General features: G+C 48.4%; 1 protein-coding gene across 3 annotated transcripts in view; it reads right to left on the reverse strand.

Moving 5' to 3' along the window:
* Nucleotides 1–24,586: 24,586 nt before the first annotated feature.
* Nucleotides 24,587–26,147, reverse strand: part of wds (WD repeat-containing protein wds) — a 180,005-nt gene continuing 178,444 nt past the window's right edge. For all 3 annotated transcript variants that reach the window (XM_075881426.1, XM_075881425.1, XM_037413056.2), the window contains 2 exons: nucleotides 24,867–24,954; nucleotides 24,587–24,812 (listed from right to left, as the gene is read on the reverse strand). In XM_075881426.1, coding sequence (XP_075737541.1) covers nucleotides 24,712–24,812; nucleotides 24,867–24,954 — 189 coding nt within the window. In that variant the 3' untranslated portion in view covers nucleotides 24,587–24,711. The remainder of the gene's footprint in view (nucleotides 24,813–24,866; nucleotides 24,955–26,147) is intronic.

A 26,147-nucleotide genomic window follows, 5' to 3' on the forward strand; every position in this document is an offset into this window, starting at 1 on the left:
ACTGGAGGAGACGGAGACCGGTACTGCGCGGACGGGTAGGTGTCTGGAGCATAAAGATCTGGTCTTCGGAACCGGTCTCGTTCGAACTCAGCATAGCCTCGTCGTTCCTCTTGCTGGCGGCGACGGCAGTAACGAGAAATGTGGCCTCGTATACCGCAGTAAAAGCAAACAGGACGGGATTGACGCCACTGAGGATACAAGGGTGCAGCAGTCATTCCACCTCGCATAGCAGCCAAATGGCTACTAGCAGTATCCGTAGAGCTAGATGCCCCGGGAGCAGGCGGAATCGCAGCGATCTCCGCATATGTGGGCATTACCGTTTGAACAACCGGTGCTGCCGGTGTCGACCTGGGCGTCACATCGGCGTATGTGGGCATCGGGCGTGCTGGCGGAGCGACCGGGGATGTCGGTGTCGCCATTGCCGCTAACTCCTGCTTAACAAGATTCCGCAGGTCGAATGGTGGAGACGGAGCGGAGGCGACAGTGGACCGCTGCTGTTCAAGGTCTCGAAGTTCTTCCCGGATGATTGTGCGGATAAGGGTTTTTAATTCAGAGGGAGGCATCAGGCGTGGATCACTGTCTTGTTGAAGCCGAAGGGACTGCAACTGGTCAAGGCGTTGGCATGTCGAAATGACGTCGTTAACCGTAGCGGGATTGCCAACAGCCAAGGCGTTGAATGCGATTGGGCCGATTCCTTTAAGGATGTGGCGAACGCGCTCATCTTCCGTCATGTCTTTATTCGCACGGCGACAGAGGGCCAAAACATCCTCGATATACGAAGTGTACGACTCATGTGCCAGTTGTAGACGCACAGCCAGCTTCTGTTTCGCGGCTTCGGAACGACCCGATGAGCATCCGAATATTTGTCGCAGTTTGTTGGCAAAGGTCGACCAATCAACGAAGTCAGTTTCGTGATTAAAATACCAGGTTTTGGCTACGCTGGTCAAATAGAAAGGAAGGTAGCTCAGTTTCTCTGCTTCGGTCCATCGATTGGCTGAACCCACACGGTTGTAAAGGTCAAGCCATTCCTCGACGTCGTCACCGCGAAGACCCGCGAACACGGGCGGTTCGCGCTGAGGGCTGGTGACAGTAGATGAAGAGCGGGCAGCCGCCGGCGTAGGGGCTGTAGCGTTAGGGCTAGGCGTTAGGTCCGATGTCTGCATACCTGTGTGGGTGGCTGGGTGCAATCGGCGACCAGATCGGAGCTCCAGGTGGGAAATGAACGTAGGAGGACGTCGGGATCTTACCCCGGCACTTCCACCACTCTGAAAGACGCAGGCAGACTAGGTACGGCGAGCAGGCAGGGCGAGCAGAAGCGTTTATTCTGCGATGTCTGGCTCCGCTCAGAACCACACCAAGAGAGAGGACGATGATGATGGCTATGTGCAAGTGAGAACGATGATGATGGGTATGTGCAAGTGAGAACGATCAAATGCTTGGAATGTGCTTACAATATATATATATATATATATATATATATATATTGTTACCACATGTGTAATTTATGTATGTGCACCTGCATAGCGGGGAACATGGTGGTGGCAGAAGAAGAGGACGTTCGGTTCGTAGCAAGAGCTCGCTGCTGCGCGTTGATTGCTGAGTCGACCGTTACGTTGGCTCTGAATAAACCCCTCTCGTAAACATAACACGGTGGTGGAGGTGCGGGGTACGGCACGTCGATGTACCACAAAGCCACAGCTGTTCGGAGTTCGCCGGAGCCGCCGTCTTGCCGGTCTGCCGCCGACAACAGTCGTCGTGGCCCAGAGCGGTCAGGAATCAACCGCCTCGACTTCGTGCAGGTCTACGTTGGCTACACCTAGGCATCACTACATGGAACCCCGCCCGTTCGCGGGAATGGCAGGAGAAGATGTGGACGCATGGCTAACGCACTAAAAAAGGGTGTGCCGGTACAACCACTGGAACACTATCGATCAGCTGAAAAACGTCGCGCTGTTTCTCACGAACACTGCCCTGATGTGGTATGAAAACCACGAAGAGTCCTTGACAACATGGGCTCTTTTTGCTCAAGAACTGAAGAAGTGTTTTGGTGACTCCGACTCAAAAAAGAAAAGCGCGGAGTGGACTCTTGCTGGAAGAGCTCAGACTGCTGGAAAAACATGCACTGCTTATATAGAGGACGTTCTTAAGCTTTGCAAGATTATAAACCCGCAGATGTATGAAGAAGACAGGGTCGGACACCTCTTGAAAGGCATAGCGGAAGACGTTCACAATTTTCTGATAGGCACAGATGACCTCACCTCTGCCTCCGACGTCCAACATTACTGCCGCACGTTTGAAAAATTGAAGACTCGTCGCATTGCCCCGAAATTTGGTAGGCTGGCAAATGTGACAACGGTCGCCAGCGTCGACGTGAGTCCGCCCACCGACCTTGCCGCTACTATTTGGGCAATTGTGCGTGAAGAGCTGCAGCGACAAGGTGGTAGGGTTGACGAAACTATTCCTCATCCACCTACCAATCCACCTTACTACGGCGCCATTAGCTACTTTGCCACCATCGGTATGTGTGGCAGACATCAGCGAAACTGGAAATCCGCGGCCACGTCGCGACTCATTCGCGGCCGACCAGCGATATGGCCAACGCCTTCGTCACGACCCCGCCACACAGAGGTGGGCAGCTCCCACTCAGCAAGCTCGTCACCGACCCTTCACAGCTGAGCGGTCTCAGCATAGGTTCGGCGAGCGCCCTCTACCAGTCTGCTACAACTGTGGCTTCGAAGGACACATTGCCAGGTATTGCAACTACCGGCAGCCGCCAAGGTACGACCGATCACCGAGATTTAACCGTTCTGGCGTTACCCGAGCACCGACATTCCCGAGAAGCACGTCTTACGAGATCCCAGGACCGCTACGAAACCGATCTCCGGCCTCTGACCGCAGTGTGACACCACCACCTGCCCCTCGCGCCAACCGATCACCGTCTCCTTGGCGCCGCCACTCCACGCCTCCTACGGAAAACTAGCCGGCGCGGCGGTTGGAGGTGAGGTCGGTGGACAGTCTTCGATTTCAACAGATACACCTCCCTTAGCTTCCATGTTCAGAAATAAGGTTCGAGTGCATGCTTATCGATGGAGTACCAACAATGGCGTTGGTGGACACAGGTGCAACCATGTCAGTGATGAGTTTAGTTTTCACCCGCCTTATTGGACGAAAGGTTATATTTCGTTGGGACCGTCCTGATATGTTTCGTGGAGTGAGCGGAGAGGTGTTACAACCTGTTGATGTCTGCACTGTGACTGTTAGTTTGGCGTGCCAGAACTTTGTCGCACAGTTTGCTGTTCTCCCTCATACTACGCATGACGTCATTCTGGGACTCGATTTCTTGAACCTATGTGATGCTACTGTCGATTGCCGCACAGGACAAATTACAGTAGATTCTGATATTCCAGTAGCGTTTATGGAAAACTCGCCCAGTCAGGCATGTACTCTTTACGTGTCCGTGGACACAACTGTGACGCCATTGTCTGCAAAATATGTCCCTGTTGTCTGTTCACCTGCAAGCGAGAAAACATTTGACGCAACCCTGGAGCCCGTGCATCTCAGTTGCATAAAGAAGACAGTTTTAATACCCTACTGCACGCTATCGGTTGCGCAAGGGCATACTGATTTATGGGTGATTAACTGCTCTAATAAACCTACAGTGCTGCCGGAGGGTCTGAAACTTGCAGAGATTCGTGAACACCGAGTATTCTCGCTTGCCACCCTTGCATAAAGCAATGATTTCCCGGATAAAACCCGTTACGATAATCTGCACGCCAGGGACACCACCATTATGGCTCTGATTGATAACTCACTCAGCACCACGGAACGTAATGAACGGGCGAGTATTCTGCGCAAACATGCCCGTATTTTTTATTTTGCTCAGCATGATTCACCGTCATTTCCTGCTTCTCGTGTGAAGCACCGAAAGGACACGACATCTCACAGACCTCTCCGACAGAAACCATATCGTGTATCGCCTTCGGAACACGCAGTGATCAATGAACAGGTTTGCGAGATACTCAAGCAAAATGTAAATCAAGAATCATGTAGTCCGTGGGCCACTCGAGTAATTCTAGAGAAGAAGAAGGATGGGACATGGCAATTTTATGTTGACTACCGCCGTCTCAACGCCATCACTAAAAAAGACGTGTACCCACTCCCGCGGATTGATAATGCTATCGACTGTCTATCATCGGCCTCTTAGTTTTCGTCTGTGGATCTGAGGTCAGGCTACCGGCAGATTCTAATGCACGAGGAAAACAAGGAGAAAACGGCATTTGTTACAACAGATGGACTATTTAAATTCAATGTGATGCCGTTCGGACTCTGCAACGCGCCCGCAACTTTTGAGCGATTTATGGACAACATTCTGCGTGGATTGAAGTGGGAAGTGTCTATGTGTTACTTGGACGACATTGTAATTTTTGGGCGCACCTTTTGTGAGCACAACACACGCCTTGGCCTCGTACTGGACTGCCTAAGCAAAGCACGCTTGGTGCTCAACATGTCGTTTTGGAGAGCGCCAAACACTCGTCCTTGGACACTTAGTAAACAAAGAAGGCATATGACCGGATCCCGCCAAGACGGCCGCAGTGGCATTTAAGCAACCAAACTCGATGAAAGAACTGCGCAGCTTTTTAGGGCTTTGTTCATACTTTCGCCGATTCATTCCTGGCTTTGCCAATATCGCATACCCACTCACGTGTCTGCTTCAGAAAGGTGCACAGTTTGACTGGACCCCGGAATGCGAGTCTGCTTTTTCGGAGTTGAAGTTTCTTTTGACTTCTCATCCGATTCTTCGACACTTCAATCCTCTGGCTCTCACTGAGATTCACACAGACGCCAGCGTTATTGGTGTAGGTGCTGTCTTGGTTCAACGCTTGGATAATCAAGAACACGTCGTAGCGTATGCAAGTCGGTGGCTCAGCAAGTCCGAGCGTAACTACACTGTCACAGAGCAAGAATGCCTTGCAGTAGTCTTCACAGTGCAGCGCTTCCAGTCCTACCTGTACGGACGCCCTTTTACCGTCGTGACAGACCATCATTCTCTCTGCTGGTTGGTCGATCTGCGTGGCCCATCTGGTCGGCTGGCGAGCTGAGCACTTCGTCTACAAGAATATGACTTCACGGTTTCCTATAAAAGCGGCCGACGTCACGCTGACGCAGATTGTCTTTCGCGACTACCGCTTCCAACGACGGAATGTGACGCGGACACCTTCGATACCTACATTGCATCACTCGACCAACCATTTCCCGATAACAACACCTTTAAGGATGAGCAACAAAGGGACAGCACCATACAACAGCTTCTTGCTACTAAACCAAAATCATCGCCTACGCGCTTCTGCATCCGAGACGGGCTAGTTTACAAAAAGAACAACACCAACACCGGCTCACGATATCTTCTGGTGGTTCATAAGAGTCTTCGCGTTTATGTCTTGCAGGCTATGCATGATGACCCAACATACGGTCATCTAGGCACAGCAAAAACTCTTAGCCATCTTCAAGAAAGATTCTACTGGCCCAAAATGCGCCAGACGACGGAACAATACGTGTCTAGCTGTAACGAGTATCAACGTCATAAGCGCCCAACAAGTGCTCTTTTAGGGCGATTACATCCGGTGCCGCCCCCTACAACTCCATTCGAGCAAGTTGGGATTGACCTCCTTGGACCCTTTCCCCGCTCTTCTGATTGAAATCGCTGGATAGTCGTTCGCACCAACCATTTAACACGGTACTGCGAGACAGCTGCCATACCATTGGCAACTGCAGCCGATGTGTCTTCCTTCATGCTACGTTTTGTAATTCTTCGAAATGGACCTCCCAACATTGTAATCAGTGACCGTGGCCGACAATTCACAGCAGACGTGATAGAAGAGATGCTTCGTGTCTGTGCTTCAAGGTTTCGGCACTCTACGCCATATCATCCCCAAACGAACCGTCTAACTGAACGAATGAACAGAACTCTCTCGAACATGCTGTCTATGTATGTTGCATCAGATCACAAGGACTGGGACAGTATTCTACCCTTTATCACATATGCATTCAACACCGCTCAGCATGAAACTACCGGCTACAGTCCTTTCTTTCTTCTATATGCTCGACCACTTCGTCATACCCTGAATACCATCTTCCCGTGTTTGGACCACCATGGTCCCTGCATATCCGAGATCATCTGTCGGGCCGAAGAAGCTAGACGCCTTGCTTATTTGCAAACTCTTGCTTCGCAAGACCGCTCGAAGGCACATTTTGACCGCTGACACCGATACATGACGTACAAACACGGCGACCTAGTGTTGCTGTGGACACCAACTAGAAAATGCGGTTTGAGCGAGAAACTGCTAGCGCACTATAAGGGACCTTATCTTGTTGTACACCGTATCAGTGATTTAGTTTACCGCATAGCGCGTCTCCATTAAACGGCCGACGGTCTGCAAAAACTGAACTTGCCCATGTTGCACGTTTGAAGCGCTTTATTCTTCGAGAGACTGTATGACTCGCCCAGTGGGCTTCGTCTGCGCGGAGGGAAATGTTACCACATGTGTTTTTAGGTATGTGCACCTGTGTAGCGGGGAACATGGTGGTGGCAGAAAAAGAGGACGTTCGGTTGGTGGCAAGAGCTCGCTGCTGCGCGTTCACTGCTGTATACCGTCGAGTCGACCGTTACATCAGCTCTGAATAAGCCCCTCCCGTATATCTATATATATATATATATATATATTCTTACAAGAAAACGTATATTTACAGATATTAACAACGATTACACACGATGACAATGCCTGGCGCACTGGCGGGCTGGAACCAGTCTCTATCCACTTCGTAGTCTTTTCTTTCAGCCAGGAACCCACTACCGCTTTATGCCCCCATCCCACTACTGTCTTGTGGCACTACCCCGCGGCGTTAAAGCGCCGACCCGGCGCTTGTCATAAAAGGGGAGCGTTGGGTGACACATAAGGCTTCAGTCTGACGACGTGCACAACAGTGGATGGTGGTGGCATTGAGTGCGCTTCGTCGATGACTCGCTGTATCTCGTAGGTGAGGTTGGTGATCTTGCGAAGGACTTTGTATGGTCCGTCATAGCGAAATAAAAGTTTTTCTGAGAGGCCGATGTGACGACATGGGGTCCACAAGAGTACGAGAGAACCTGGTGCATACGAAACTTCGCGGTGGTGACGATCGTATCGATCTTTCTGAGAGGCTTGAGAAAGCATGAGTCGTTCTCGGGCAATCTGTCGTGCTGCGTCGGCTCGCTCTATTGCATCGCGGACGTATGTGACAGGGGAGCTTGAACCAGCGGGAAGGAGTGTATCAAGAGGCAGAGAGGGTTCTCGTCCATAAAGAAGGTAGAACGGGGAATAGCCTGCGGTGTCATGTCTGGAGGAGTTGTAAGCGAAGGTGACGTAGGGTAACGTTGCGTCCCAGTCACGGTGGTCTGGTGAAACATACATTGACAACATGTCCGTGATAGTGCGATTCAGGCGCTCTGTAAGTCCATTAGTTTGTGGATGGTATGCCGTTGTGAACTTGTGGTTCGTGGAACAGGAACGCACGATATCCTGGACGACGCGAGATAAAAAGTATCGGCCTTGGTCAGTAACGAGCTGTCGAGGAGCGCCGTGATGCAATATGATGTCATGTAGCAGAAAGTCGGCGACATCGGTAGCGCAGCTGGTTGGAAGAGCGCGGGTGATCGCGTAACGTGTCGCGTAGTCGGTCGCCACGGCAACCCATTTGTTCTCGGATGCAGAAGTGGGAAATGGCCCGAGACGGTCGAGCCCTACGTGGTAGAATGGTTCAGCAGGGATCTCAATAGGGTTAAGAAGGCCAGCTGGAAGCGATGTTGGTCGTTTTCGACGTTGACAAAGGTCGCAGCTGGCAACATACTTTTGCACAGAGCAATATAGGCGTGGCCAGAAAAAACGGCACCGGACGCGATTATAAGTGCGGGTGACTCCCAGGTGACCAGCGGCAGGTTCATCGTGAAGCTGTCGGAGAACATCTACACGCAAATGGGAAGGCACGACGAGAAGGCGGTCAGGACCATTAGGGCGCATGTTGTGGCGGTAGAGAACTCCTTTATGAAGGAAATACAAGTTCAGAGAAGTGGGTGGAGTAGCGGAACTCAGGCTTTCTATGATGGGAAGTAAATCCGGGTCGCGGCGTTGTTCAGAAGCGATATCAAGAAAGTCTGATATTGATAAGACGCAAGCCTCCGTAGCTCTCTCTGTGGCGTCTGGTGGATCCACTGGATACCGTGACAGGCAGTCGGCGTCTTGATGGAGGTGACCAGATTTATACACGACCGAGAAGGTGTATTCTTGGAGGCGTAGAGACCAACGACCGAGACGTCCCGTGGGATCCTTTAGCGAGGAAAGCCAGCAGAGTGCATGATGATCGGTTACAACAGTAAAACTGCGGCCGAAGAGGTACGGGCGAAATTTAGCGACAGCCCAAACAAGAGCAAGACACTCTCTTTTGGTGATGGAATAGTTCCTCTCGGCAGGGGATAAAAGGCGGCTGGCGTAGGCGATGACACAGTCACGTCCATGCTGACGCTGAGCTAAAACAGCACCAATTCCGTGGCCACTCGCGTCCGTACGAACTTCTGTCGGGGCAGTCTGATCGAAGTGGGCTAATATTGGCGTAGTCGTGAGGGCTGCAATGAGCGCCGAAAATGCAGCACTCTGAGGCGAATTCCAAGTAAATGGGACGTCTTTTTTAAGAAGCTCGGTGAGAGGCCGCGCAATATCGGCGAAATTTCGGATGAAGCGGCGAAAATAGGAGTACAAACCAAGGAAGCTCCGGACATCCTTATGAGAAGAGGGCACGGGAAATTGAGTCAATGCGCGAATTTTGTCCGGATTGGGCTGTACCCCAGATGCGTTAACGAGGTGACCAAGTACAGTTATTTCGCGACGGCCGAAACGGCATTTGGAGGAGTTCAGCTGGAGACCAGCGTTGCGAAATACTTGGAGAATACTGGACAGTTGCTGTAGATGGCTTGCGAACGTCGGTGAAAAAACAATTATGTCATCTAAGTAGCATAAGCAAGTGGACCATTTGAAGCCGCGCAGAAGGGAGTCCATCATGCGCTCAAAGGTGGCCGGCGCATTACAAAGCCCAAACGGCATTACTTTAAATTGGTATAACCCATCGGGGGTTACAAATGCTGTTTTTTCTCGGTCCCGTGGGTCAACAGCGATCTGCCAATAACCAGATTGAAGGTCAATGGACGAGAAAAACTTTGCACCATGAAGGCAGTCAAGGGCGTCATCTATTCTTGGTAAAGGGTAAACGTCTTTCTTAGTGACCTTGTTGAGATGTCTATAGTCGACGCAAAACCGTCATGTGTTGTCCTTCTTCTTGACAAGCACGACCGGGGATGCCCACGGACTAGATGAGTGTTCGATGACGCCTTTGGCGAGCATTTTCTCGACCTCTTTCTGGATGACAGAGCGTTCGGCAGCGGAGACGCGGTAAGGGCGGCGATGAATTGGGTTGGCATCACCGGTGTTGATGTGATGGGTCACAACTGATGTCTGGCCTAAAGGGCGGTTGTCAAGATCGAATATGTCTGCATAGGATGTCAACAGACGGTGGAGGTCTTGTGCTTCGGAGGGCGAAAGATCTGGCGCTATCATTTTGGCAATGTCAATGCTTGACAGGTTGGGCGCAGTGAGCAACTTGACGTGCGGAGTAGGTTGCTGAGCCGACAGTTCAGAAATATCACACTCTAGCAACGACGACATGATGCCTAGTTTAATACCAGCAGGCAGCACATGCGTGGAGAAACCAAAGTTCAAAAGAGACAGATGGGTCTGATTGTGGCATACTCTCACCACGGTGTGCGGGACAGCAATGGAGTGCTTTAGCACAACGTCGGTAATAGGTGAAACGACATATTCACCATCGCTCACAGGCGGATCACACACGAGCTGCACGTAAGTCGCGGCTTGCGGCGGAAGATGCAGGAACTCGGTGGCACAAAGGCGACTTTGAGCGTCATGGGCAACAGCGGCGTCAAAAGGCAGTTCCAACTGAAGAACACCCGTCGAGCAGTCGATAAGGGCGGAGTGCGCAGAGAGAAAGTCGAGGCCAAGAATCACGTCATGTGGGCACTGCTCAAGCACGGTGAACAATACGACGGTCTGGCGCCCAGCAATACACACGCGAGAGGTACACATGCCGAGAACGGCAGATGTGCTCCCATCGGCAAGCATTACTGCACACTTATTAGGAGGCGTGATCACTTTTCGCAGTTTAATACAGAGAGCAGCGCTCATGACTGAAATTTGTGCACCAGTGTCTATGAGGGCTGTAACGGTAACGTCATCCACGAAAAGGTCCAAAATATTGCGGCGTGTAGGAATCGTCAACAACAGAGAATTTGCAGAATAGGTCGTTAATGCAGCGTCACCTCCGGGAGCTGCATGGTCTAGTTTCCCGAGGTTGAGGGCCCAGGTCGTGCAGGGGACCTGGATCGAGAAATCATCGGCGAGAGAGATCGGCGGCCTTGGGGTGATGGTGACCGGCTGAACCTTCGGCCCTGAACGTTAGTAGGAGCAGGCTGTGGATCGTACGAAGTCGAAAAGCGGCGAGAACTGCCTTCAAAGCGACGCCATGTCCCAGTGTTCCAAGATGAATTGGATGACCAGCGATTGCGACAGTAGCGTGCAATGTGGCCGGCGCGAGAGCAGTGAAAGCAGATCGGTCTATCATCCGACGTTCTCCATTCAGCAGGGTTCCGGTAGCGGGAAGGGTAGCGGGAAGGGTGCACCGGAATCTGGTTAACAGAAGCCGAGCTCTCGGTGGTGCGAACAGCGCAAACAGGTGTGATGCCGAGATTTGCTATTTCTTGGCGAACGACGGCTTGGATGAGGGAGACGGTGGATGCGTTGTCTTGAGGACCGTCAGAGGCGATGGCTGCAGGAGCCATTGCTTCGAGTTCGCGACGAACGATTCGGGTGACATTTTCGGACGATGTAGCTTGCGTGAACTTGGGGCTGTCTTCACAGGTCGAAGTGGCTGCAGTATTAGGCAGACGCGCAAACTGGCGGGTTATGCGACGGTTCTTGGCGTGCTCGAAGCGCTGACACTCCTTCACAACCGCGTCGACGGTGGCGCAATCTTTAACGATCAACAGATTGAAGGCGTCATCGGCAATTCCCTTCAATGTGTGAGCGATTTTGTCAGTTTCGCTCATGTTCTCGTCCACCTTTCGACAGAGGCCCAATACGTCCTGTATGTAAGATACATAAGACTCTGTCGATGTCTGCACGCGACATTCCAGGTCTTTCCTCGCGGCCTGCTGTCGCCCAAATGGCCTGCTGAATAACTCGAGAAGCTTCAATTTGCAAACGTCCCAGCTGGTCAACTCCGACTCATGCGTCTCATACCAGGTGAGCGCCGTATCCCGCAAGTAAAATACAACGTTGGCCAGCATCAACGTAGGGTCCCATCTATAGTATTCGCTCACACGCTCGTACAAAGCGACCCAATCTTCAACATTCACTTTGTCCTTGCCTGTGCCCGAGAAGGTTCCGGGGTCTCGTGGAGGCAGGAGAATCAGAGGAGGCAGCTGCTGCAGCTGCTGCTGCTGCTGCTGGTGCTGCTGGTGCTGCTGGTGCGGCTGGTGCTGGTGCTGCTGCTGGTGCTGGTGCTGGTGCTGCTGCTGCTGGTGCTGGTGCTGGTGCTGGTGCTGGTGCTGCTGCAGCTGCGGCTGCTGTTGCTCTTGTGGGTGGGCCTGTTGAGCCATTGTAGAAAAATGAAGGTGGCGACCACTCCGAAGTTTCGTGTTGGTTTGCCGGAAAAGCCAGGTAGGCGTACCCAGCACCTCCACCAATAATCTTACAAGAAAACGTATATTTACAAATATTTACAACGATTACACGCGATGACAATGCCTGGCGCACTGGCGGGCCGGAACCAGTCTCTATCCACTTCGTAGTCTTTTCTTTCAGCCAGGAACCCACTACCGCTTTATGCCCCCATCCCACTACTGTCTTGTGGCAATATATATCAGCTGGTGAGTGCGGTAGATATGCCCCACCCCCCTCACGCAAGAGACTTGGTACGCCACTGGCCGCCGTCCATTAAGCTGTCTATTTAGCCGTCTATGGTGAGTATTGGAACACACCCTTTATGTGCTACCGTAGGCAACATTTACAGATTCTTTTTAAGTTTCGTAACTCTCCGCTCGCTGCAGTGCAACATAGCGCCAATCAAACGAGAGTTGCCTGCTACAGCTAGGCGCGGTGTAGCCGGTGAGTAGCGTTTACAAACCGCCGCAACTTCTTGATTTAGGTACAGTGATTTAGGTACAGGTACAGACTGGAATAGGAAAGTGTGATGAGCGGCAAGCGGCACCTATGGAGCGCACTGAGGCCTCCGAGGAGGAGCCGCGTGGGGGCGCGCGCAATCGTTTATACGTCATTTACACGCTTCCGACAGTTTCGTCGGGCGCGTTCGTCCTGGTTTTTCTTTTTTTTAAATCGTGGTGGCACTCTGACACAAATGCTTTTGTATGCCCTCTCATGGCGCGACAACAAAGTCATTGCTTCGTCCCGGGGTTCACTACAGGCTACAAGTCGGCTAAAAAGAACCATGCATTTTTCGGCGTTCCAAAGGACGAAGCTCTGTTAGTGCAGTGGCGGAGAGCATAAAATTTCTTAATATACACTAGAAGATACTAACCGCTGTACAATCACGGCCAATATATACACTAGAGGAAACTCTGGCGCAAGTGTCTATGGGAGCTCCAACGCACGGCGCTTCAGCCAGCATGGGAATGATGGGTAGTACACACATTTGTCTAATCTTCGTACTTCTGGCATGCTTGTGGCTCCGTGTGTGTTCGTGTGGCTTGGAGCTGTTTTCTTACGAAACAAATGTTAACAAATGTTCAGCGGTTGCGCTTCACCATCTTATTCTTTTACACTTACCTTTCCAAATCGGTTCACGAAGTTCAAAAAGGTTAAATTTTTTTTTTCAAAACAAAACCGAAACACGGCAATAAACGAAGCCGCAATTACGATTCGCCGCCCGCAAGTACGAAGACTAGGCAAATGTGTGTACTACCCATCATTCTCATGGTCGCTGAACGATCGCAGCGCCAGAGTCCCCTCTAATTAAGGTGGCGGTCCCACTCCAGTGGCAAGAGCTCGACATTTTAGTCGTTGTTTACTGGCTCACTGTGCTTGCTCTGCTCAATGGAAGAATATGAGTTCTATTGCATTAGAAAGTTTACGTTCTCCGCTTTCTAATGACAACTAGTATTTTCACCTAGTCTGGAGTGTTATTTCATGGCAATTAAAACAGTGTGAGCAAAAAACAGCGTTTTTGCTGTACAAGCCTCCGTTGTACTGCCAGTGCAGCAAAACTGTCCAACATAACAAAATTAAATTTGCTGAGCCTTTTAACGAAGCGTTCTGCAAGGTTTCTATGAAGAGATATTGCCAGTAAAGCAATTAGAAATTGATGCACGCTCTAATAAAAATGGGCAAAAGAATGAAAGTTTATGAGTAAATAACTTTTTTTCTATTTTGTGCAGAACAATAATATTGAATGGGTTTCCAGGCTACAATGTACATTATGTGTACGCGAAGTTGTTTTGTGTTCTGATGAACAGTTCTTGAATTATTACTCCTTCAATACGGCAATTTATGGCGCTACTTGGTCAGGCATTACTGACGAAGGGACAAAACTATCCAAGCTGAAACTCTGAAATCTTCAATAATAAATCAGCAAGCCTTTCCCTGGGTTTCTATGAAGAGAAAATTGTCGTAAGTTAATTAGAAAATTTGTAGGACAGCAGTGAATTTAGCTCATTTTTCTGCTTGCCAGGTTCGTGCAAATTCCCTTTTTTTGTCTTTTGTAGGCTAATTCACAACAAGTATTGCACATTAGCAGGACCATGTAGTGTCTTGTAATCACCAGTACTCACTAACTTTACGAAGCGGTGCTTGAAACAAAAGATTTTTCAAAAATATTAAAGCTCGCAAACACTTTTTGTTGGTGGCGCCATCTGTCAAAAAAAACATCAAGTTGTTTCGCGTCAGTTCCGACGTTCGTCAAAAGTGGCGCGTCTAAACATAACTAAGCCGCCAAAACACGGATGGACTTCTTTAGACTTCACTGGCTAAATCCTGCTGAAAAAGAAAGAAAGAGAAGGACAGAGAGAAAGGAAGAAGGGAATAAAGCGTGTTGCACTGTACATCAGGAATGCATAGCCAGCAGGTTAGGCTATTGTGCCAAAGATTCCAGGAATTGCTTGGTTGCTCGCCTTTGTACTCAGGTGACTGTAGAAGCGTTTTTGAAGGACACAAAGAACTGGACCTTGCCTCCCCATATTTTTGAAGTCTGTAGGACATTATCTGAAGCGCGCTTTCCCATCGCAGGGAGGTGACGAGTGTCTGGCAGTGTATGTGTGTTTGAATATTTCACGTGAAGCCGGTTGAACTAGGATAACAATGGACTTTTTTTCGGGAGACTAGCCTGCGCATGCGAAGTTGTGCAAGTGGTGGTGACTTGACGCCATGTTTTGGGGGAGTAACAGAGCCAAACAGCTTCTATAAACGTTGCACAGAGCGGCGACAGGTGCGAACTGAAGGGCACCTGGCGTCGTTTGCAAATTATCCGGAAAAATACCAGGCCTACGAGATTTTTCTACCGGGCCGTGGCGGATAACTTCGGAGGCCACGGACTCCCAGTTTCGAGTTCGGTGATCTCCACTGGAGGCGCTGTTCGGACCTGAAAAAGGCCCATTGACTCTGACGATTTGAGGCTGATCCCTTTGTATCGGGCGGGCAAGATTAATTCGCCCTAACCAGAGAACAAAAAAAAAACACCTATCAAGTAAATAAACTAAAACACTCCACAGGCGTACACACCCCGTACCAGTTCGTATAGTTAGTCTGCACGCCTTCAATTTTTGTCCACCTCTGCATCGCGCGCCACCACTGCAACAGCCTTGTTGGATGGATGGATGATATGAGCGTCCCCGTTATAATGGGGTGGTGACAAGTGTGCCACCTGGCTCGACAAAAAAATATTTCTTTTTTTCTTTTTTTTTTATGTTGGCCTTTGCAAAATAGTGAGCGACCCCTGGCCAATACCCTCTAGACTTGCTGAGGCCTCTTGACGTCATCACACTACCACGGGAGCGGATGCCGCATTCTCAGAAATGCCCATTGCTACGCGCTCGTTGTGTACTCAACGGCGCGCTGCGAATCCATTCGTTCATGCTGTCTCCCGTTTCCCGAAAGCGCCGACAAGGCAACTCCGTCGTAGAGGGTGTTGCACCTGGCGCCCACTTTGCAAACACCTGTAAAACTTCTGCTTCCCTGACTGCTTTTCTCGCTCTAAACGTGTTCACCACTCCACATTCATACGAAGGGGCAGGATCAGCACCAAGACTTCTCAAAGCGTACTTCAGGAATGTCACGCCTCATTGTAAGTTTCCTCTTCCACTGAGAGAAAGGAGAAAACGAAAGAAAGGAAAGACAGGGATTAGTGGTAAATGGGAAAAAAATTATTTGTCTGCTAGTCTGTGGTTGAGGCTTTCGTGTGGAAAACAAGCTTACTCGCATATGCGCAGTAACTCTTTTGCAAGCCGTTAGTTAGCGAGCCATATTTCCCCGACTGCAGCGAAAAGTGCGGATGGCTGCGTGAACTCTAGCGTTCCCAGCCATCCGTTCTGTTTATTTATCTCTTACTTTACGTTGCTGCTATCTAGACAGCTGAAAATAATGCACATTGCCCAATGTTGCCCGACTTTGCCATTAGCAGTCAACCTGCGGGATGAAATTATAATTTTAGTACAAGAACAATCGCTTCCATGTGCCTTATTGGACAGCCTCTTGGAAAAGCTGAGCTAGTTTTCGGGTGTCGACTCTAGGTCTATACAGATAGGTTGGGTTTCGCTGAGAAATAGCCCTTACGCATTTTATTATTCAATACTCCCAAAAGGACGCAATTCGCATTTGTGTTACGACTTGCGCTCTTCGGTGCGGTGCTAGGAGGACTCGTTTTATAGATGAAAAAATTGTCTCTCATATGTTTCGCTAAAGCTGAGCAGCGCATTCGTGTATACGCCTTGTGCACCGCCTATAGAGGCGCCACTGATAGCCACCTGCGCCCCATACATCTGTTTACAGCTGCGCCCCATACATCTGTTTTGGGATGCATGAGGCTCATAGTGTTCTCGCTAGCAAAAAGGCAAAGCCCTTCTGTCGTTCATGCATACAAAATCACCATTTTTGGCTCACTGCAAGGCACGGAAAAGGGGCTTTGTGTAATGATAGCCAGGAAGTAGTGGAAAGGAGTTTCCCGGGTAGCTTCTGAATGTAGCGACATAAGTATCAAGCAGACCATGCGCGACACCCACGCTACATTCACAGTCGAACCAAAGCTGCTGACAGTGGAGAAATCTAAAATTACAATGCACGTGCACAAGGTCGGCGTTGTTCCACGCGACCCAACACTGCCGGTATTCAGGGCCACTGAAGAACTTCCTCCAGAACTACTCTTTTTCTACTCTTTTTCTTTCTACTCTTTTTTAGTGAGGAAGAGAAAGAGTCCGTTCAGAAACCAAACCATTATTTCCTGCAACCCTTGCGGCAGCGCGGTTCAGCGCTCTATTGTAAATAGTTATAGGTCACCAGGAGAGAGTGAAGCACCTCTTTTCCGGACAGTTGCACGGGAGTACAAAGGCTCTCGGGTCCGTGCCTTTTTTTTGTTGCTGTTGTTGTTATTGGGGAGCGGGGGGGGGGGGGGGCGTCACCCACATTTGAAACGTTTCAAAGGAGATATGGGAGCAGCTGCACCCCCGAAAAGAATGGATTAGTTCCAGCAGGAACAGGCTCTTCGCCACTGCATGCTACGCCACTGCATGTTCCAAACGTGACTTAGTGGCGTCTTCTGGTGGCTCAAGCAGAAACTACTCGCAAGATGGCGACGGTGGTACCGTCACCTTAATTTTAGGAAACTCCGAGGCGGAGAGCCGTAATACTTAATGAACTAAAAACTATATTTATTTTTTCCTTAAATAGCGAGGTTGAGGATTCGTACTTTGCAGTGAAGGGTTTAATTTTCACTTGTGCCTTGACTTTAGCCACCAATCAGATAACCTCCTTCTAGTTAATTCTACCCGTTTAAAATCTATTTTGCCCTCCCTGTTCCTAAACCCCAGTGGTTTGAAAAACTCTGCGCCATCATCATGAACTATAGGGTGAAGCCCTTTACAGAACATTATCAAGTATTCGGCAGTTTCCTCCCCCTTTCCACATGCACTGCATACCGTGCCTACCCCTTCGTATTTGGCCCAATATGTCTTGGTTCGCAGTACTCCCGTCCTGGCCTCAAACAGTAGAGAACTACCCTGAGTATTATCATAAATCCTTTCCTTGGCAATTTCCTGCTTAAAAGTTCGATAGATCTCTAGTGCTGACTTCTTAATCATGCCAATTCTCCACATATCGGTCTCAGCTTCCTTCACCTTCTTAACCGATAATTCTTTTTTGTTTGGCCCCCTGCTGTTTTCCAAGTATTTACCAGTCAATTGTCTGCTTCGCTTCCTTCATTCTGTATCGACATTCTTCATGTACTAGTAGCTGAATACCTTCCTAGCCCAACGCTCCTCCCCCATTTCTCTCAATCGCTTCTAAAATTTTTTTCTTGCTGCTAGCTTCCCTGCCCTCAAATGATGTCCATCCGATATCACCTTGTACTCCCTGACTTGGTGTATTCCCGTGAGCTCCTAAAGCAAGCCTACCTATTCCACGTTGCTTAACTTTCTAATCTTGCTTGAACTTCTGATATCATGCACAAGACCGCATCGCCGAACGTCAGCCCAGGAACCATGACCCCTTTCCATAATCCTCTCACAACATCATACCTACTGTAATTCCACAGTGCCCTATTTTTCATGACTGCTGCATTCCTGTTACCTTTAGTCGTCACGTATATTTCGTGTTCCCTCAGGTACTCGGTCCCATTGCTTATCCATACGCCCAGATATTTGTATTTATCTGTTATCTCTAGCGTGACCTCCTGTATTCTAAGCTCACTACCTTCGTTGTCATTGAAAATCATGACTGCTGATTTTTCCTTACTGAATCTAAAATCTAACCTATCTCCCTCATTACCGCAGATGTCCATCAATCTCTGCAAATCTTCCTTGTTGTTGGCCATTAGCACTATATCATCTGCGTACATTAATGCTGGTAGTGCCTGATCAATAAGTTTTCCTTGTTTGACTAAAGAGAGGTTGAAGCCCATTCCACTTCCTTCTAATTTTGCCTCTAATTCTTGTAGGTACATCATGAATAATAAGGGTGACAGGGGGCACCCCTGCCTAAGCCCCCGTTTTACCTCTGCAGGTTTGGATACCTGTTTTTCCCACTTTATAACTACCTTGTTACCTTTATAGATACCCTTTAAAAGATTAGTGACTACATGTTCCACGCCTAGTGTGTCCAGTATTCCCCACAATTCCTCTTGAACCACGCTATCGTACGCTCCCTTGATATCCAAAAATGCTAGCCACAGGGGCCTGTGTTCCTTTTCTGCTATTTCGATGCACTGCATCAGTGAGAACAGATTGTCTTCCAACCTCCTGTGTTTCCGAAACCCATTCTGCAGTTCCCCCAGCACCGCCTCATCCTCTATCCATGCCTGCAGTCTTTCCTTTATAGTCTGCATCGCCAGCCTGTAGACCACTGATGTCACTGTTATAGGATGGTAGTTGTTTATCTCAGCTTTGTCCCCCTTTCCTTTATAGATCATGCTCATCCTGCTATGTTTCCATCCATCGGGAACTTCACCATCGATTATTATTTTGCTCACTGCCTCTCACAAAGCCTGCTTAGACTTCGGACCTAATGTCTTTATCAGCATATTGGAATGCCATCTGGGCCTGTTGATGTACTACTAGGAACCCTTTTCTCAGCCCTTTCCCACTCTGGTTGTGAAAATGGAGCCATTGCACCACTTGATTCGTCCTTGTCTATTGTGGTGCATAAAGTACTTTTGTGTTGAAATTTTTGCAAACATGTGGCAATTTTGCAAACGTGTGCCAAATTTTCGCAAACGGGTGCAAACGTGTGCCAGCGCCATCTGTCGGTTTCCTCACACACACACTAGCCGGCGCATTCATCACACTTGTCTATCCTAGCCACTATAATTTAGGCACGAGGAGTTCTGGGTCCTTGGTAAAAATAATAGCTCGTGTAAGCGTGGTGCTAGGCGAGCATTTGTTGATTGAAGAACAGTTTTGCCGCTCTGTAACTTATTGTTCTTCAAATTGATTGATTGATATGTGGGGTTTAACGTCCCAAAACCACCATATGGTTATGAGAGACGCCGTAGTGGAGGGCTCCGGAAATTTAGACCACCAGGGGTTCTTTAACGTGCACCCAAATCTGAGCACACGGGCCACCTTCATTTCCGCCTCCATCGGAAATGCAGCCGCCGCAGCCGGGATTCGAACCCGCGACCTGCGGGTCAGCAGCCGAGTACCTTAGCCACTAGACCACCGCGGCGGGGCTATTGTTCTTCAAAGTAGTAGAAACAAAATTTAGAACTCAATTCTATTAGCCACGTCTCACCGATGCCTCGGTAAAAGCTGCGACTCATCTCATTCCAGCTTGGTTGTTTAGAAGCTATTTTTTCGAGGCTTAGCATAGGGATCTTCAACCTTTCGCACATTAACTTTGCGCAGTAATAAGCACGTCGGAGGGCCGTACCTTAAAGGAAGTTGAAACCGAGCCATTGCTGCAAGGTGTCCGCTATTTCATTTCTTTATTTCGAAAGTCTGCCCCTAAGCATAATAACTTTTTATTAGAAAACACACAGACGTTCTTTTACGACACTATTTCTCAGTTATGCTGGTATAAACCAGTGCACGTTTTTCTTCTGAAGTATTCAGATTTATGGGTGTCCATGAGTGGATAATACTTTGGATTATTAAAAAATGAAATTTTGAGAAAATCAGGAAATATCATTGCATTGACAAAAAAAAGAAACACTTGTCACTGTCACACATTCGTAACGAGCTTTAGAATTTCAAGCAACCACATCACTGAATTCCTGTAGCTGTTCGGTCTTGTGAGCAGCAAACAAAGCCAAAGACAATCTGTTGAGTACCTATGCCCATTTGGTGATCTTGCTTGTTGCATGGTGAATGTACAATGAATGGACACTTTGTGCACTTCAGGTAAATCTCCAAGTAGATCGTTGAGAGTCGCTATGGATCCAGCCTTCATATTCTTTTTTTTTTTTTTTTCACTCAGCTGGAGTAGCTCAAGTTTTCTCCGTTATCTAAAGGTGGTGGCATAGATCAAGCTTTTTCTTAATTCGCTGGTTGCACTCTGCACCTTGTTCTTGGTTGTTTTTGCCATTCTGTTTTTTTTCCAAGTGCTCTCGGTAAAAAATGACACAAGACACCCATACCTCTGTTAGCACCAGTCATATGCCCACACAGCCCTTGTATATAGTATTTCTTAGCGGCGCACTTTCCCTTTTCACTCTGCCAGTATATATATAGATATATATATATATATATATATATATATATATATATATATATATATATATATATAATACATCATTTTAGAAGATTATTACCGCGCAGGTTTTCCCGCCTCCTCAAGAATCGCCGAACTTTCGTTACAAGGAAGTTGAAGCATATGTTTTTTTTTTTTCTGATTGTTCAGAAAAACCGGTGCCTGTTGCTGGGATTCTTCTGGTAGATCGCAGAAGCAGTTGGTTGTGGTACAGGTATCCTTTCTTATGTTGCTTCATGACAAGTGCAATGGGAGGTTCAAAAATAAACAAGGAACTGCATCTCTCTTTACTGCCCATGCAACTTGGTCGATTCGAACTTCTACATTTATGATATGCTTATATGTCTTCAGGATGTCGCTTTCTTGAAAGCGAACATCGTTCATTGTGGGACTTTCCCAATTTTTCTCAGTTCTGCAGTAAAGGCGGGTTGGGAAGTGGCGTTTCTCGGGGCTTTTCCTGTACCCGGCCGCTGGTGCGCCTGCACACACACATACACAACATCGTTATGATGTCCGGAAGGTTTGAGTTATGGCACACGGGATACCAGCAACAGTAGAATTAATGTCGGGAGACGTACACACGTGCTCAGTGCGTCCACACGTGGTCGGGCCAGCAAAGCCAACAATCTGAGTTTCTTACGTCCTTGCAGCCTGAGTGTCTTCATTACTGTAGTCGTCGAATTGTCTTCAGAAGACTGCGGAAGCATGCCAGGTATACAGAAAGCGGCGTGACACACACACACACACACACACACACACGCAAAAAGTGCCACCGAACACCGGCAGGGAACGCACGAAACCACAGCGGCAGTGAAGCCAGCGGAGAGCAGCCGGTTACTTGCCGCAAAGTTAGTTACTGTAAATACAGTAACTCTATGAGCAGCTGAAGGACCACCATTTTTTCAACGTACAGGTTTCTATGTAAGTTTCGCTACCATTTACATTTACCTTGGTCTATATTCGCCCCGCCGTGAGTATCCTGCTTTCGACGAACCTAACAGCCACTCTTCAGTTATGATATTCAGTTATTTTATAATAAAGTGCTAGTAATCTATCATTAGCTTTATCCACTCAATATGTTCAAGTTAGCTGTGGGTGATATTTATAATTTAGTGTTTTTATATTTTCACTATGGTTGAAAACGTTTAGCACAGTGTTTTATCAGTCGTCTGTAATGAATGCCGTAAAGAATTTAAGTGCTCGTTTTCTTGGAAGTGAAACAACGAATTGGTTTAGATGAATTATTTGTCTTTCTAGAACTATAACAGAATGGCATTCAATGTGTTTATTACAGCAAAATATCAAGGCGCTGTCAAAGTTTATTTTCGAATTTCGTGCAAGTCTCTACGCGTGACGTCACAAATTTCAAAGCCAATTTTTCATGTTTTCACGACATTGAGTAAAAGAAAATTTTTGAAACGGCATATACTGTAAAGTCTACGACCCACTTAATGTACTTCATTTTTACGAATTAAGAACTACTTAGGGCCCAGTAGACGCCATCAAATCTATGACGTCACAGGATTTGGTACGGGAACTTCATGGTGGCGTCGCCACTCCCATTTCCATTTCTCGCATGTTCTTGCTTACGAAGCCTCTTGTCGGGGTAACAGCTGGCGTTTTCGTAAGTGCAAAGTTGTCCTTTACTACTCCACCAAAAATGCTTTTCTTTTTAGAGTCCCTAATTGAGAACTAACAGCTACGACGCCATAGGGATGTTAGTAGAAGTGATTGTAATGTAATTGTGAAGAAAGAAAAGTAAACGAAAAGATTACTTGCCACCGAAAAGAGCCAAACATACTACTGTAGATTACAGTTAAACCCCTTTATAAGAGGCATGCTCCAGACAGCAATTTTCGTCTTTTTTATGAGATGTCCCTTATAAGCAGGGTACCTTGTATGCATTTTCTTATCAACTCATATTTTACTATAGGCACACTGGTATCTTTTACACCCATTTGTCTCTTATATCAATGTGTCTTATAAAGGGCTTGGACTGTAGCGTGCCCAATGCTCTACCAATGAGGCCTTGCCTCGTCTCCCTTGGATATCTGCCTTGCCTCATCTTCTAAGCATGTGAGCAGCCCTGCAGATACCATAGAGCGCTCAGGCAGTGTGTGCTGCTATTCACGTAATCGCTTTGTCAAGAGCTGGATGAGTCACTTCCCATTTCAAATTGCTCAGGCAGTATTCGTTTATGGGCTGCTCTTCTGTTGTGGGCCTGATTCTCCACGGCATGTGATTTGCGATCAGGTCACATTAAGCCAAGACAGTCGAGTGCAATGTTTCTTCGGCAATGCGTGAACACTAAAAAGTCCAAGGTCCAGGCCATGGACGTCGACACAATTTTGTGTTGGGGCTGCAGACCCATGTTGAATCACGGTGTGGGAGTGGGCCAGCGCTGGTGTGGTTTTCTGAAGAAGGGAAAGTGCCCTTTCTACACCCACCTGCCAATTCTCATGAGAGTTAAGGCCTCACCACACCTACAAGGTATGTTAGAAAAGTATCCGACCTTATAATTTTTTTTAGAGCACTATGAATTTGAAACAAGCGCGCTTGCATCAGCTGACCTTGAACCTTCGTGCGCATGCGTAAATTTTTCCCCAGCCTGCCAATAGCGTGTCACTGGGACGCGGCATTTGAAAGAGGTAGTGCATATTGCTCTCGTCGGTTTTTCATTGCAAGGAAAATGACGGAGTGACTGGAGCAGTCCTACTGCATCAAATTTTGCCAAAAATTGATTGACAGCCAAGTGGAAATCATTCGGAAGATAAGACTGCATTCGGTGACGAGGCTATGAGCCCCACACAGATTAAGAAGTGGTACAACTGGTTTAAAGACGGCCGCACATCGGCGGAGAGCGAGCCACACTCCTGCCAGCCATCAACATGCCGAAATGACCAGGTCATTGCCAAAGTGAACACTGTGAAACTATCCTGGAAATTGTGGAAGATGTGGTCATCAGCACTTTTTCTGCACAATCCATTATGATCGATAATTCGGTCATGAAAAGAATTGTGGTTAAATTCGTGCTGAAACTGCTCACGATAGACCTAAAGCAACTTTGTATAAAGTCTCACAGGACATGCTGGATTTCACAAGCAATGACCCTAACTTTATGAACACCATTATCACTGGTGACGAGTCTTCGGTATATGGGTATGACCCGGAAACCGAATCCCAGTCGTCACAGTGGAAGTATTCTACGACACCAAGACCAAAGAAAGCCCGTTAAGTGCACAGCAACGTCAAAATGATGCAAGTGCTTTCTTTGACTCCCGAAGTGTGGTGCACCACGAGAACGCACCACAGGGTCAGACAATCAACAATGAGTACTACAGAGATGTCCTCCGTCGCCTACGTGATGCTGTGCGGCACAAAAGACCTGAGTTGTGGTCAACAGAAAACTGGTGCATCCATCACGACAATGTTCTCGCACATTCCTCACACTTGCTCAATACTTTTTTGGCAAAAAGTCAGACTGCTGTAGTTCAACAGGCTCCTTACTCTCCTGATATGGCCTCCTGGGACTTCTGGCTGTTTCCCAAACTCAAGAAGACATTGAAAGGAGAGCGATTTCATACAAGAAAGGACATTATGGCTGCAATAACAGCTCAGCTAAACTCCATTCCGAAAGAGGCCTTCTCAGAATGCTTGCAACAATGGTAGCACTGCTGGAAGAAGTGTATGAAATGCCAAGGAGACCACTTTGAAGGGGAATAGGTTTGCAATGCTCCAACTATGCCAGTTTTTTTTTTCTCCCACCAAAGGTCAGATACTTTTCTAAGAGGCCTCGTATACGTTGCAGCGTGTAAGCGCGCGATTGCCCACTTCATAAGCAGAGAAAGGGCGCGCAGTTACGCGAAACTCTGCGCACTCTCTCTGCAGAAGGAGTGGGCGCGACGTCACGTCAAAAAACCACACGCTGACGAGCGGCAACGTGTACATGTGGTCTTGCCCTTATGGTCGGTACAGAAGACACACCTGAGCACACGCCATAATATAAAAGCTTACAAACTCGAAAATAATGTACACAGCTTTGCTTTCGCAAAGTGCCACCAAAATTTAATGGTGCTCGATATTATACACGGAGTAAACAGCCATGAGAGAAATGGCAACACTGCGCCAAGTAAAAACTTAAAAATGGCCCTTATGTGTCACTCCGCCACAGTTTTATAGTCTTGTCATTTTCCAGGGCGGCTGAAGCAATGATGTTCTCTGTCGGATGGCACGCCGTACACAGGACCACATCTGCATACAAATAAGACCTGCCAAGAAGTTCTATCACTAAAATGACACACCCACCTGTATGTCCTTGCAGCTTCTGCATCACTTCCTTGGTCTGCAGATTCCAGATGTACACAGAGTTGTCCTCCGACCCAGACACAATCCACTGTAAAAAAAAAAATGCACTTCTCATTCACCAGCTTTAAACACCATGCATCCCAGACACAATCCAGTGTAAAAAAAAAAAAAAAAGCCGCCCTTCTCATTCACCAGCTCTAAACACTTTGCATGAGATGCTACAAAGTTGTCCTCCGACCCAGACACAATCCACTGTAAAAAAAAAAAAATCTGCACTCATGCATGAGATGCTGCATGGTTCTTGCACTCGTTTGCTGCGTTTGTTCTCTGTGCAAATAAATATTCATTCAGTATTGCTAGATATGGACTGCAGACCATTTCATTATTCAGCTTTCCAGCGCATAAGAGCAATATCTTTCCAGAGGCTTGGCACCCTGACTACTCTGAATGACGCCTTCACACCAGAGCCTACATAGTTCACGTTCCATGTTCACCGGCCCAGAGGCGATGGCCTCACCATGGTGGAAAATGATGCAAGCCTGCATTGCCATCTCCAGGTTCATGCTTGTGCAACAGTGAATCAATGCTGCAAGGAGTAGAGCCACCCGGCAACATGGCTCTGGGATGAAAGTGATGCTATCTGTTTGGGACTGCCGATTGGAAAACCTAACATCACTCGCCCCAGTTTGTGAGCGCCCGCATGCGCACTATAGCGTAGCGGCCTATCTAATCGGCAGCGCCACCTGCGGCGCCTTTACTCAGATAAACTCCAAGCCCAAGCGAGGGCCGGGGACACGTTTTATCAATCTCGCTCCCGCCTCCGGCGCGGTCGGCACGTTTTCATGTTCGAATAAAGCGCATTCTTCTCGTTCACAACGCCTCTCAGCCTTCATGCCTAGCCCGCCCAGCCCTCACAACTGGCGCAGTCGACTCCGAACCATGCCTGGAACGTCGCCTTTTGCCCGCCTCGTGAAGTGATCCGCCGGACTAGCCGCGCGGCGCTCCGTCCTGTGTTTACCGTCCGCCGCCCGATACGCCTTTCGGCCGCTTCGTCCGAGTCATTTCGTGCCTTTGCCTTTTGTTTCGCCGACCGTCGTGCTGACGCCCACCCGCCCGATGAAGTAGCTCGCCTGCAGAGCCGAACCAACTTGACCTGCCCGCCTTTTTCGTCTCTCGTGAGTCTTGTGCTCCTTCTGCTAATTTCTTGTGAACGCCATGCCGCTTGTGAACTGGAACGAGGCTACGCCTGAGGACCTCGCCGGCTTTACAGCAGACTTCCTC

The sequence above is a fragment of the Rhipicephalus microplus genome, chromosome X (assembly GCF_043290135.1).
Source record: "Rhipicephalus microplus isolate Deutch F79 chromosome X, USDA_Rmic, whole genome shotgun sequence".
Classification (NCBI taxonomy): domain Eukaryota; kingdom Metazoa; phylum Arthropoda; class Arachnida; order Ixodida; family Ixodidae; genus Rhipicephalus; species Rhipicephalus microplus.